General features: G+C 38.5%; 1 protein-coding gene across 2 annotated transcripts in view; it reads right to left on the reverse strand.

Moving 5' to 3' along the window:
- Nucleotides 1-15,329, reverse strand: part of LOC145415710 (calcium-dependent secretion activator-like) — a 495,031-nt gene that overhangs the window by 76,627 nt on the left and 403,075 nt on the right. For both annotated transcript variants that reach the window (XM_080284934.1, XM_080284935.1), the window contains one exon: nucleotides 10,414-10,553. In XM_080284934.1, coding sequence (XP_080141060.1) covers nucleotides 10,414-10,553 — 140 coding nt within the window. The remainder of the gene's footprint in view (nucleotides 1-10,413; nucleotides 10,554-15,329) is intronic.

The following is a 15,329-nucleotide window of genomic DNA, read 5'->3' on the forward strand; positions in this document are numbered from 1 at the left end:
AGTTTCCAAACACTATCCTCTCTCACCAGGGCCACTCCAACATATTGGAAATGGGTAAAAGTACCAGGAGGCCATCACTGAATTATTTGTTGGGTAATGAATTAATCACAAAAAGGAGAGAAGAGAAAGATTTGGGAGTGCTGGTCCAAGATAGTTTGTCACCAGAAAAGCACATTAACAAGATAGTTGGAGAGACTTATAAACTCTTGACTAACATAAGAGTAGCATTTCATTATATGGATGAGGAGATGATGAAAAAATTGATAGTGGCCATGATCCGCCCCAGGTTAGAATATGCAGCGGTAGTGTGGACCCCACACAAAAAGAAAGATATAAACAAGATTGAGAGAATACAAAGAACAGCAACCAAGATGGTCCCCAGTCTGACAGACCTGTCATACAGAGAAAGGCTGGAAAAACTGGGTTTGCCTTCGTTAGAGGAAAGGAGAAAGAGGGGAGACATGATTGCAGTGTTCAGGACCATGGTGGGAGTAGATAAAATTGACAAAGAAGATCTGTTTGTATGAGATAAGAGAGCAACAAGAGGACACGGAATGAAATTGAAAAAGTCAAGCTGCTTGAAGGATATCAAGAAATATAGCTTTCCTTACAGAAGTATAGACATATGGAATAGCCTGGACAAAGAGATCGTCCAGTCTAAAAACTTAAACGAGTTTAAAGCTAAATTAGACTTACTGAGAAACAGCAACGGAAACCCACGAGCATAGTACATTCCGTGTATATCACAATTAGGTATATTTGGTAAATACTTAAATATTTGAATCGACTTAGGCAAAGAGGCGGTGCATGAGAAAAACATTCATGTGTGTAAAGGTAGACTTGATAAATGTGGATATGGAGACAGGACAACACGAGCATTGCTCAATTCCTGTATACTACAATTAGGTAAATACAAAAAGGTAAATACACACACACAGGTCGCCGACAGAGATGGAGCTCTTCCTAGATTGTGGGAAAATAATCACTGAATCAGCGATGAAAGGGAGACCAGACTATTGTGATTATGTGAATGAGTGGGTGAGTGGTGGTCCCATTTGACTGTAGTTTAAAAAAAAACACGTTTCGGTCATAAAGAGTACAAGATATAGTGGAAATAGAATGTCTTCATATGGTTGCATCACTGCAGAAAGGGACGGTGCTTTGTTTACAACTGGCGAGAGGGATTTTGTGGGCTTCTCCGAAGATGATATGGGAAATGGAAATACTAAGCTGAACCAAATAAGAGTAGCAGGAGTAGAGAAAACGGTGGACAGGAATGTCCAGAAGTTAAAAAAGGTATGGGCAGTAATTAGAGAGTTACAGGAACGGACTTTAGAGCAAGAGAAAGAGATCAAAATTGTACGAAATAAACTGGAAAAAGTTTGTACACGCAGTGATGAACAAGAAAGAGAAGTCACAGAATTAAAAGTGGGTAATGAATCTGCCTCTACTGAAATACAACAGCTCAAGAGGGAGAATAAGAGGTTGGATGAAGAAAGGGACAGGATGAAAAGTAAACCAAATGAGTGTGAATCCAAATCAAGGATGCAAGATGAGCACATTAAGGAAATCAAGGAGCAACATAAGTGGTGGAAGAAAATTCAGGAAGAAGGAAATGTAAATTTGAAAGAGATTATAGAACAACAAAGCATGGAAAAGGTGGAGAAGGAAGTGGTTAGGATACTGAGAAATAGGGAATCTTCAGTCAGGCATGCAGCAGATAAGAAAAAATGTGTAATAATTTCAGGAGTAAAAGAAAAACGCATGACAGTAAGATCAGAAAGAGAAAGAGAAGAACTGAGTAAAGATAAAGAAATGATATCAGTAGTTATGGAGGGTAACAACGAAGCTCAAGAAGAGAATCACGAAGTGTTTAGATTAGGAAAGTACTGTACAAGGAAGGAGGGGGGGGGCCCTTGAAGGTAAAGTTTAAGTCCCAGGCAACAGTAAACGAAATCATCAATAGAACATGGAAATTATCAGACAAAGAAGGTTTCAAAAATGTTTAGATAAGGAGAGATGGAAATGAGGAAGAAAGACCTAAAATAAAGGAGTTAGTACAGGAAGCAAAGGCAAAAAACAAACAAAGAACGGAGGAAGAGAAGACAGTGCTTTATTGGAAAGTTATGGATCAGAAATTCCGGAAGTGGTACCGATGGAGAGAAGGAGAGAAGAGGGTATGAAAAACATAAAAAATAATTTGAAGGTGGCATATACTGATGCTGATGGTTTAATATCGACAAGGTTAGAAATCAACGATTTCTTGAGGGTACACAAACCTGATGTTATGTGCTTTGTAAAGACCAAGTTAAGAGAAGATATTAGTGTTCATATGGGAGATGGTAAATACAAACTGTGGAGAAGAGACAGAAAAGAAAATGGGAGGAGGACTGATGATAACAGTGAAGAACAACATATATGTAGATACCATGGAAATTGGAGAAGGCAGGGCTGAAGTGATAAATATGAAATTAGAAATGGGAGAATAGCAAGAGAGATATGGTGGTAGTGTATGTTCCCCCTAAGACAAGAGCATGGAATGATGATGAATACCAGGAGATGTTATCAGACATGGCTAATTATCTACAGAAAATGATTGAGAAAAGCAACAATATAATTCTAATGGCTGCCTTTAACTGTAAAGAGGTGAACTGGGAGGAATGGGACTCAGGAGGCAGTGAAGATTCGTGGGACACTATATTATTAAATATAACAATGAACAGTTTGATGACGCAATGGGTCAAAGAAGAGACACAGTTCCGAGGTGAGGACACACCAGCAAGATTAGACTTACAGTTTACCAAAGATCCTGAACTAACAGAATCTTTGAAATATTTGTGTCCTGTAGGAAAAAATGATCATGTGGTCATTGAGTTCCAGATGATAATAGGGAACGTGGTGCCAAGAGATAAGCTTTATAGGCAGGGAAGATACAACTTTGGGAAAGAAAACTTTACAGGACTGAGAAAATTTTTTGAAAATGCGGATTGGAGAAAATTCAGAGAAACAAGGGAGATACAGAGGAAGTGGGATATCTTTCTAGACCTCTATAATTCGGGAGTGGAAAAATATGTGCCAAGAGTAAGGGGGAAAGAAAACAGGAAAAAGGAGTGGTTTAATAGAAGGTGAATGATAGCAAAAAAAGGAAGAGACATGGCGTGGGATAACTGGAGAAAGCGAGGTAACAACAGAACAAAGGGAGAATATAAAAGAACTAGATATGAATACACAAGAATACGTAGAGAGGAAGAAAGGAATTTTGAAATAGGTATAACAGACAAATGTAAGGATGAACCCACACTGTTTTATAGATGTGTCAATGGCAAACTGAAACAAAAGGAAGGAATCACCAAACTGAAAGTAGAAGGAGAAGTGTATAAAGATGTGGCTGTGCAAGCTGAAATAATGAACAAATTTTTCCAATCAGTTTTCACTAATGAAGAGGAGTTTGTGGAAGGGGAGGGAGTGACTAGAAACGTAGTGATAAAAGATATAAAAGTGGAAGTACAGGAAGTGTATAAATTACTGGAAACTCAAGATGTAAGGAAAGCCCCAGGACCAGATGGAATCTCTAATTGGGTACTGAAGGAATGCAGAGAACAACTGGTGGATAAGATTCACAGTTTAATTGTGTGTTCTCTGGAAGAGGGGAAAGTGTCTCAAGAATGGAAGAGGGCAAATGTGATACCAATTTATAAGGGAGGAAACAGGGAAGAACCCCTGAATTATAGACCAGTGTCCCTAACCAGCACTGTCGCAAAATTGTGCGAGAGAATCCTGGAAGATAGATGGATAAAATATCTGGAAGAGATGAATATTTTGGCTGAAAGTCAGTTTGGATTCAGAAGTGGAATGTCATGTGTTTCCAACTTGTTGAACTTTTACTCAAGAGCAATTGATGTGCTACAGGAGAGAGAAGGTTGGGTGGATTGTGTGTATTTAGATTTGGAGACGGCCTTCAACAAGGTACCCCATAAGAGACTAATGTGGAAACTAGAACATATAGGAGGACTGAAGGGAAACTTTCTGGAATGGATGAAAGACTTTTTAAGAGACAGACAAATGAGGACAGTAATAAAGGATATGATGTCAGGATGGAGGGAAGTAACAAATGGAGTCCCACAGGGCTCGGTGTTGATGCCAGTAATGTTCCTAATTTATGTAAATGATGTGGTAGATGCAGTGAACAGTTATTCAAGTCTGTTTGCTGATGATGTAAAGATCTTGAGGAAGGTAGATGCTGCAGGAGGATCTGGATAGGATACACAATTGGAGCCAGATGTGGGAAATGAAATTCAACGCAAAGAAATGTAAAATATTAGAAGTGGGTAAAAGTACCAAGAGGCCATCACTGAATTATTTGATGGGTAATGAACCAATCACAAATGCAAGAGAAGAGAAAGATTTGGGAGTGCTGGTCCATGATAGTTCGTCACCTGAAAAACATATTAACAAGACAGTTGGAGAGACATATAAACTCTTGACGAACATAAGAGTAGCATTTCATTACATGGATGGGGAGATGATGAAAAAACTCTTGACTAACATAAGAGTAGCATTTCATTACATGGATGAGGAAAAAACTGATTGTGGCCATGATCTGCCCCAGATTAAAATATGCAGCAGTAGTGTGTTCCCCACACAAAAAGAAAGATATAAATAAGATTCAGAGAATACAAAGAACAACAACCAAGATGATCCCCAGTCTGGCAGATGTCATACAGAGAGGGGCTGGAAAAGCTGGATTTGCCTTTCTTAGAGGAAAGGAGAGAGAGGGGCGACATGGTTGCAGTGTTCAGGACCATGATGGGAGTTGATAAAAGTGACAGATAAGATCTGTTTGTATGGGATGGGAGAGTAACAAGAGGGCACAGGATGAAACTGAAGTAGCCAAGCTGCTTGAAGGATATCAAGAAATATAGTTGCATAGACCTGTGGAATAGCCTGGACAAAGAGACTGTCCAGTCTAAAAACTTAAACGACTTTAAAGCAAAATTTGACTTATTAAACAACAGAGGCGGGACCCCATGAGTGTCGCTCATTTCCTGTTTATCACAATTAGGTAAATTAGGTAAATACTCACACACACACACACACACCAACTGATCTGCACATCCTTTCAGGATCTATCCAGCCATGCCATCCATCCCCATTGCCTTCCTCTCATCCAAATCCCTCATCATTTGCCATACCTAATTCTTCTCAGTTATTATTTCAGCCTTTTTCAACATCCTTGCTTGCTCTTCCAGTTTGAAAACTCTTCTTCCAATACAGTGCAAATCCTGATTGTAATCTGTCATTCATCACTTCACACAATTCTTCTTTTTCATATGTTACATCTCCATCTATTAGTCTTGATATCAGTGGTGGGCAGCACAAACGAAGAAGGATCTTGCGCAAGTGCAAAGCACAATCCACAGTTCACTACCTTGCGCAAGCGCACATGCGCAATGTGACAAATATTTAGCTTGCACAATGTTGCAAAGTGCAAGCACAAACCATTTGCATATATTTTTGGGAATTACTGAAAATATTGAGATATTTAAATAAAACAGCATACCTACTTACTATTATTTATTATTATTATTTTCTATTATTTGTAATGTGCGCAAGTGCACAATCTAATATTTAGCTTGTGCAATGTCGCAAAGTGCTAGTGCAAATCATTTGCATATATTTGTGGGAATTACTGTAAAATATATAATGGTATAATTAAATAAATTACTAAATTAGCAACCTGCCCACCACCCGCGGTGACTGAGGTACAGTAGGTCATTGTCCGGGAAAAACAGCCTATATTTACCAGGGCCTTGGCAAAGATCACGTGATTACTGTATCATCAACTCTCTCTCTCTCTCTCTCTCTGACAGAGGAGGGAGGGAATGGAGAATAAGAGAGAGAGGAGGGAAGGAATGGAGAATAAGAGAGAGAAGAGGGACGAAGTTTATGCCTATTTCCTCACTCAAAGGGACGCTTCTTTGCCATTCTTATATTTTCTCTCTCTCTCTCTCTCCGACAGAGGAGGGAGGGAATGGAGAATAAGCGTGAGAGGAGGGAGGGAATGGAGAATAAGAGAGAAAAGAGGGACGAAGTTTATGCCTTATCTCCTCACTCGAAGGGATGCTCCTTTGCCATTCCCGTATTTAATCTCTCTCTCTCTCTCTCTCTTGTCTTGTCAAGACAATTTATTTAATAATTCAATACAGATATACAATAGCATATGTAATTCGTTACAAAAAATAAAAAATCATGAAAACAGAGTATTTAAATCAAATATCCACATTCTAATAAATTATTAGGCTGTGGATATTTGATTTAAATAATGTTTTAATGGTTTTTGTAAGGAATTGCATATGCTAATCTTAATAAATAATTATTTATTATTTACTAATAATAATAATTTAAAAAATATTAAAAATACATTATCTCTATTGAAGCATATTAAGAAATGCTACTACTCCCTTCCCTCCCGCCTCCCCCCACCAACCCACCCTCGCAACCTGCCCCAGCCTCCCCCATCCATTATCCAGCCATGCGGGAAGCTCCCAAGACCCACGTGACCCCTGGGAGACCACGTGTCCCTTGGATTGTGCAGTGCGCAATCCACAGTGTCCAATCCACAGGGCAGGTGCGCAAGACAGGTGCGCAAGCGCAACTAAGTTTGCTCTTGCGCACCTGCCTTTTCATGTACGCAAGCGCAAAATTGTGCATGCTCTAGTGCGATGCGCAATGCGCAAACGATATCACCAGAGCACAAAGGTGTGCAATTGCGCTTTGTGCAAGTGTTTGTGCACCTGCCCAGCACTGCTTGATATATTATCCATCATTTTACCATTAACGAACCTATAGAACAATTTTGGTTCTTTCTTATGTTAGCTTACAATATCCATTTTATATTTCCTTTCCCTGTTTGGAAACTCATTGTAGTGTTATTTGAAGATGATACTGTGCTGTTATGTGAAGATGAAGGGGAGCTGCAAGGCTTGGGGGATGAGTCTGGGAGAGTATGTAAGAAACGGAATCTAAAGGTGAATGTAGGGAAGAGTATAGTTATGGTCTTCGAGAGAAGTGAAGTCAGTGAATGTACAGTGAGGTTAGATGCGGAGGAAATGGAAAATGTGAGTGCGCTTAAGTACTTGGGTAGTGTGATGACTAAGGATGGAAGTTTAGAGGGTGAAGTGATTGAAAGCATACAACAAGGAAGAATGGTTCCTGGTTCCTTGAAAGCAGTGATAAGAAACAGGGAAGTGAGTATGGAAGTGAAAAAGTTACTACATGACAGTATTGTGATACCAACTCTAACTTATGGAAGTGAAGATTGGACCTTGTTGGAGGGACAAAAGTCAAGAGTGAGAGCTATGGAAATGAGTTATTTGAGAGGAGCATGTGGAGTCACATGGTGCGACAGGCTGACAAATGAGGATATAAAGAAGCATTGTGGTGTGGATGTGGATGTGATAGGAAGCATTAGGAGAAACACATGGAGGTGGTTTGGGCATGTGGAGAGGATGGAGAGTGAGAGTCTAATGAGGAGAGTGGATGTGAGTGAGGTGGAAAGGGGAAGAGGGAGGGGGAGGCCAAGGATGAGATGGAATGGAGAGGTATATGAGAGAGGGGGATGTGAGCTGGGAGCAGGGCAGTGAAATGGGGGGAGACAGGGAGACGTGGAGGCGGTTGTTTGTGGCCACCCCTTATGGGATTAAGGCATAATAATCTTTACATATTCACTTCTTACCTCCTTATACTCATTTCAGGCTTTTTCACTATACTTTCTTGACATCTTGTTCTAAGCTCTGTTCCTTGCCTCACATGCCGTCCTACATCTATTGAACCACTCTTTTTGTTTCTCCATCCCTGCAGAGAACTTTGGGACATATTTCCTCACCCCTTCCTTGTAAGCTTTCACCAGCAATTTATAATTCTTCAATACGCTTTCCACTGTATTCATTTCACTCGAGTCAGTAATTTGGAGATATCTTCTTCATTAAACAAAATCTGTCCTTCCATAATTATATCTACTCAGTCTATACCTTTCTTCTCTTTCCCCCTTGACTCTGAGCAACTCCATCTCAATAACCAAATGATTATTCATGCCCAGAGGGCACTAGAATCTTATACTGTATTCTGCACATTTTTGGGGTCTTTTGTGAAGGCTGAATCCAATCATGAAGGTTCGTCATCTCCTCTGACTTATATTTTCTGCAGTGACCATCATTCATCCACTCACTTGATGTAGTGTTACCTACTTCTTCCTTTACCTTTATCATTCTTTTTCTGTGTCTACCCTCCTTTCTTCTTATTTCTCACTGTCACCTTTTATTACTCTTCTTTCCTTTTCAAGTGGCTTTATACTGAGTGACAAGCCTAATGGTCTCCAGTATGCCAGGAAACCATTTACAGCACTGGGTAGCAACCATATAACCAACCCAAAGTGTTCCTTACATGACAACAAGTGGGTTGATGGAGGGTTAGTGTCTGTCCCCGTACAACTAACCCAGAGAAAAACAGCCACCCCTTAAAGGATTATGGCATCTGGCTATAGATGGATAGATATAACATATTTTTCATTACTAAATCTATCAATTTATTTCCCTATGATTCCCTGTTGCTACCTGCATCCATTCCCTCCCAGTCATCTTCCTTACAGTTGAAGTCACATGTACATTCTTCAGCACATCCAGAGATCTCTCATCAACTGTTTATATTCCTATTTCATCCATGCCCTTGTCTGTGGTGGCATATACTGTACACTACAGCTCTATCAATTTTTTTCACCACAGCTGTTCTGTCTCCATTCTTAATATTTCTTATAAAGTGTTTGGAAGATGCATTCTCACTCATAATTCCTTTATCAGTCATGATCAGTACACCTCCAAATTCTTCCTCTCTATCTTTTCTCGATATATTACATCTCATCCAACTAAATACTTTCATAACAATTTCACTGGGTAATTTGGTCTCTGTTAGGCAAACAATTTCAGGTCTTTTCTCTTTCATATGATCACTCAATTCCTTTTTCTTGGATATTAGTCCATTAATACTGCTGCACATAATCTAACAGTGTTGTCCCAGTCTTGTTTATGCTCGTCCCTGTCACTTCTGTAACCATTTCCATTCTGTTCTTCTCTGTTACTATTTTTCACATATTACTTCCTAATCTTCAGATCCATCACTCCCCCCAAAAACTGTTTCTCATCATCTTTAGATCTTTCATATATTTTTCCCCTTGTTTCTTCTTTTAACGGCTTTTATAAATTTCTATACACCTTTCATTCAAGTCCTTCTCTCTGATTATATTTCATTTGCAAGATTTTGATACATTTTTCTCAACTAAGCTTATGTTTTATTGCTTCTCTTGTTACATGATCTCTTTGTTCTATTATTTCTTTCTGTCCATCTTCAATAGTAGTCCACTTCACCTGTACCTTCACTGTAGCTACTTTCTAAGTCTGTGTCTCACGTATTCAATTTTTTCCTCAGTTCATTATTTTCTTTGTTTACTTTCTCAAATGGTGGTAGGTGGTGGTGACCATCATTCACTGACGATGAACTACAGCCTACTTTTCCTTCACCTTTATTATTCTTTTTCTGTGCCTGCATTCCACTCTTTCCATTTCTCCTATCTTTCTTGCCACTTTTTATTACTCTCTTTTCTTTTCAGGTGGCTTTACACTGAGTGACAAACCTAATGGCGTCCTGTAAGCCAGGAAACATTTATACTGCTGGGTGGTAACCATATGACAAACCTATTCATGTTTCCTATATGGCAACAAATGGGCTGGCAGAGGGTTGGTGCCTCTCCTTTAAACAACTAGCTCAAGGACAAAGGCAACTTCTTACAAGATTATGGCGTCTGGTTATAGATAAATAGATTTTCACTGGGCACTCAGATGACATCTCTGCTTCGATAATTTTCCTCTTCCTGTTTCTGAATCCTATCCACAACATCTATTTTAGTGAAAATGAGATCAGGATGATGACTCCTTGGTTTTTGTTAAACCCAATAGATACCAGCTCTGTGTATCAGTAATTTTTACTCATCTGCATTTAAGTGTGTGTTTTAATTTGTTGAACATGTTCAAGCTTCCCTTGTAAATATCAGCTTTTTGTTGCTTCAGTTACATACATGCCAAAAAAAGTTACAATGCATAACAAATCTTTTAAAATATTGAATGGAACTGATCTCAGGTTTATCAAGAGTCAAAGTTTGCATGATGATTATGGTATACAGTACCACTGCCTTTGTACAGATAAACAGAGCTCACTGATCATTTCCTTGCCTTCAACCACATCTTATCCTTGTGTTTTCACATCTCAGGTCAACTTGGTTCCCATTACAACTACTCAACTTTTCATCAAAATGCCTCCTGTACCTATCATGCACACCAGTCTTCTCCCTTCCTCAGTACTCACTCATCATCACCCCGTCTGCTGCCCTCTAGTAGTGCACAAGCAGCTTCCTCTGTGGCCATGCGTTGGCTGATAGTTTGGTAAGTCTTCGTGTTGAGCTTTTCCTCCATGATCCCTTGCAGCTCAAAGTCCGTGTAGATTTTCTGTGGTGGGGAAGACAACACCAGGATTACTGCAGGTGTTACATGAAGTGAAAAGATAATGGGCTTTTATTTCACATGGTATAAGTTCAGATATTTATTATACTGTTACTTTTATTTATGCGAGTGGTTGACCATTAATGTGAGGTGAATGAATACATGCAGAGTCAAATAATGTTAACATCTGAACAGCTATTGCACAGTAAAGACGATGTTCTACTATGTTTGCAAGGCAGTGCATAACCTTTAAAGCTAGTATAAAACAAAATATTGACACATGCACTGATGATGCAAATACTTCTTGAAAGACTAAACTTTATAGTAACATTTACACTTATAGAAAACTGACAGTCAGTACTGAGCAAGAAAAATGTTTCCAGTAGGCTTTGTTGTTTAGTAACATTATGAAATTTCCAGAGTTACATATTATGTCACTGAAAACTGATTTTTCCTTTTGACAGATTTTTACAAGGTGGCAGGAAAATTGCTTTCAGGCCCCATTTGTCATTAAATTGTATTTTAAATTTTTACCTATAAACTACGACATAAATTCTAGTAAGTGTGATGAGTGACTGCAACTCACATCTTGGAAGTAAGTTACTGTACCTATTAATTTTTATATAATATATTGGTGTTTAAAAAATGAATGCCAGACGTATCATCATGAAGTAAGATGAATTAATAGCTTACATGACAATTAAAAATCCTAAGATATCATGAATCATCCAAATACTGGGCACAACACATGTGATTAGTATTTTATTGCACAAGTATCATTACTGGGTCATAGTCAGATAAAATTCTTGACTGAAAAAAAAAAAAAAAAAAGTTATTTTACAGTACATTGCAATCATACAATTGTAGCCCGAGAGAAAAAGACAGACATCCCAAATGAAATGATGAGTATGGTAAGTTAGGCTATGATGAAGAGAATCAGAGATATAAAAAGACAGGATGGTTACTTCACTGACCTCAGCACTGACTAAAAATGACTTACATTTGGTAGATATAAAGAAGGAAACTAGCTAGTATAGATGGTAGATGGTGCATTCTAAACCAAGCTCAATTAAGTGATGATAATTTCATAAATTATTTGGGGGGGGGGGGGAAGTTTGATAAAATTAGAGATGACTTACCCAAAAATTACTGGATCAAGTTACTGGTAATAAACATTGCTGAACATGTGCATGAAATATTCATCAATAACTTGCTGTCTATCAAGTGAAAAACATACTCAGCGCTACCTGAATAAATAATTTATTCATACTACAGTATAGCAGTTTGGGAATACAGTACAGTATACGTATGTATACTGTATATATATATATATATATATATATATATATATATATATATATATATGCAGTATATATATATATATATATATATATATATATATTTTATATATGCAGTACATATATCTATCTATCTATCTATCTATATATATATATATATATATATATATATAGTCAGTCCTCCCCTAATGTGGGTATTTGCTACCGCACCGACATCACGTTAGGCAAATACTGCATAACGGGGTCTCTTGAAAAGCTCTATTTCCTTCTGCACCCCTGCCCAAACTCCACTTTTCCCCCCCATGTGGTGCAATTATTTTTGGAACTCCCCAATTTAAACCTCCTAAAAGCATTAATATAGTTTAAAAAATACATTAGTTCAATAGGACTTTTTTATTTATTGCACCTTATGTGAGGAGAAGAGCAGACACACATCGTCGGAGAAGAGGTAGAGGGGGAGAACACACACTAAAACATGAGGCAAGCTGAGGAGGATGGTGTTGCGGGTATGAGTGGACCGAATGGGGAACGTGTGAGGTGAGAGGGAGGTAGGGGGGTCCTGATTAGTTGGATGGCTGGGAGAGCAAGAAAAGTGAAGCATGACTGGTGGGCGATGACGTCAAGTATTATGAGGCTGTATGACACACACCGCATCACAGCCCGCCCGATTCAAATTATTGTGTTATGCTAACAATGCCTGCATTAGAAGGCGTTAATGATGGGTTTTGATTTTTTTTTTTACTGATTCTGATGATATTTTAGACTAAAATTGTATGTCTAGGTTGATTTATAAACTGTTTTTAGACTAAGATTAATGTGGTTTAGCCATAGGTGGGGTGAACATTGTCATTTTGGGGTACAGTTTACGGAGCTTAATTTTTTCCAGACTTATATTTGACGATTTTTAGATTTTATCTGTTGGTTTTAGTGAGTTATTTACAGGTGTTAGGCTTAGGTTAGCTTCTTTTTCAGCTGTTAGGCCATTTAGATTGGCTTCAAATTTGTTTTTGGGGTCATTTGGGTGAGTTTTGGATTAGTTTGGGGAGGAAACCCAAGGCTGAAAAATGCATCCCATTACTTTACGTGTTATATCTATCTCAATATATGGTACCCCACCTAACGATGGGTTTTTACCTAACCAACTGAATTGTTAAACCGGGGAATACATGTGCACATATATATATATATATATATATATATATATATATATCTATGGCAAAACCTCACTATAACAGACTAAATGGGGCCCAAGCCATTCAGAAAAAAACATAAGTCCAATAAAAGTGACATCTGGACTTCCCCCTGCTAACTCGGACTTTTTCCGATATATAGAATAGGACATTATTCTGGATCGCAGCAATGGTTTTTCACAGCCATTGCAGTACTGTTCTGTATTACACATTTACTATAATAATCAAATGGTATATTTAATAGTAGTGTGCTGTACAGTACACTAATAAACATGTCTTCTATTTACTTTATTATGGTGAATATAGCTGAAGTGGTCAGGCTGTCTGGCTTTACTGGGCTTTTTCTGACATATGAGAATTTTGTCTGGTTGGCTCCTCGATTCTGATGAACGCGAATTCAGATGTACTGAAGTCCGATATATCAAAGTTTTAATATATATATATATATATATATATAATATATATACATACTATATACTGTATATATATATATATATATATATATATCTATCTCTATATATATATATATATATATATATATATATATATATAAATATATACATACTATATACTGTATATATATATATATATATATATATATATATATATATATATATATATATATATATATATAATATATATACATACTATATACTGTATATATATATATATATATATCTATCTATCTATATATATATATATATATATATATATATATATATATATATATATGGGGGACGTGGAAGGTGCGTGCAAGACATTCACAAAAGAAATCTGTGCAGCATGTGTGGTGGTGTGTGGGGTGAAGAGGAGATGAAAGGGGGTGCAAGGAACAGAATGATGGAATAAAGAGGCGAGACAGGCTGTGGCACAAAAGAAGAAAGCATATAGAGAGTGGATGAGAAACAGGGGTGTGGAAGAAGTTGAGAGACAGAAGAGAGAGTTATATGGAGAGAGGAAGAGAGAGGTGAAGAGATTAGTAAGACAGAGTAAGAAGAGAGTGGATGAGGAATTTGGAAGGAATTTGAGTGTAAAGTGGAGGGAATGTAAGAAAATGTTCTGGAGAGAGGTAAAGAGAGTCAGCCAGGGTGTCAAAGAAGTTAGTCGGGAAGTGAAAGATAAAAATGGTAGATTACTAGTGAAGGGAGAAAAAGTGAGCAGACGGAGAGAACACTTGCAGGAAATTTTGAACATTGAGAATGAAAGTAATCCGAGTATAAGTGGCTGGGGAATGGCTGGGAGACAGAGGGATGTGAGAAGGGGGGAAGAAATCAGTAGGATGGAAGTTGTGGAAGCAATGAAGTCAAAATGGGGAATGCTCCAGGAAATGATGGAGTGTGTGGTGAAATGCTGAAGCATGGGGGAGAGATAGTAGTAGAATGGATGTGGAAGATGTGTAGATTGGCCTGGGAGGAAGGTAGAGTTATGGAGGAGTGGAAGTCACGTATAATTATTCCCCTGTACAAAGGGGGTAGGGGGGTTTCAAGAATACTCCCCCAGTATCCCTGCTTGTCGTATGAGGCGACTAAAAGGGTTGGTGGTGGGTTAGTGCCCCACCCCGTAAAAAGAACTAACTAAAAAAGCAAATAAAGCGCCTCGGACCCGGACGGACCATACGTTGACGACTAAGGAACGGACAAAGGACATTCTGAGAGTAGGAACGTGGAATGTGAGAGGAGTGAATGATGAAGTGAAAGAGAGAGAGATTGTCCAGGTGCTTGAGGATGCAAAAGTGGATATATGTGGATTGACTGAAACTAAATGGAAAGGTGAAAGGATGAGAGAATGGGAATACGGTGTAGGTACATGTGCGGGAGTCAGTGAGAATGAGAGGGCAAGAGAGGGAGTATGTCTGATGATAAGCAAGAAGTGGAAGGAGAATATAAGAGAGTATGGAACAGTGGGTGCAAGGATTGTATGGGTGAGGATGAAAGTAGGTATACAAGCATGGGCGATTGTATGTGTGTATGCTCCAACAGAGGATCGAGTGGCAAGAGTGAAAGATGAGTTTTGGGCGAGAGTAGAAGCATGTATGGACAAGTTTGAGAGGAGTGAGAGAGTGCCGTTGATTGGAGACATGAATGGCAAAGTCGGGAATGTACGAGTGGATGGAGTGGTTGGTCAGTGGGGTGTGCCAGGGAAGTAGATGGGAATGGTAGTGCTTTGGTGGACATCTGTGCTGGTAAGGGGTTGGCAATAGCCAACACCTACTTTCGTCATAAGATGATCCACCGGTATACATGGAGAGTAATGAGGAGGATGGATGGTGAACTTGTTGAACGAAAGGCAATGAT

Source organism: Coenobita brevimanus, chromosome 103 (assembly GCF_032717465.1).
Source record: "Coenobita brevimanus isolate Jiangsu-jjx chromosome 103, ASM3271746v2, whole genome shotgun sequence".
Taxonomy (NCBI): Eukaryota; Metazoa; Arthropoda; class Malacostraca; order Decapoda; family Coenobitidae; genus Coenobita; species Coenobita brevimanus.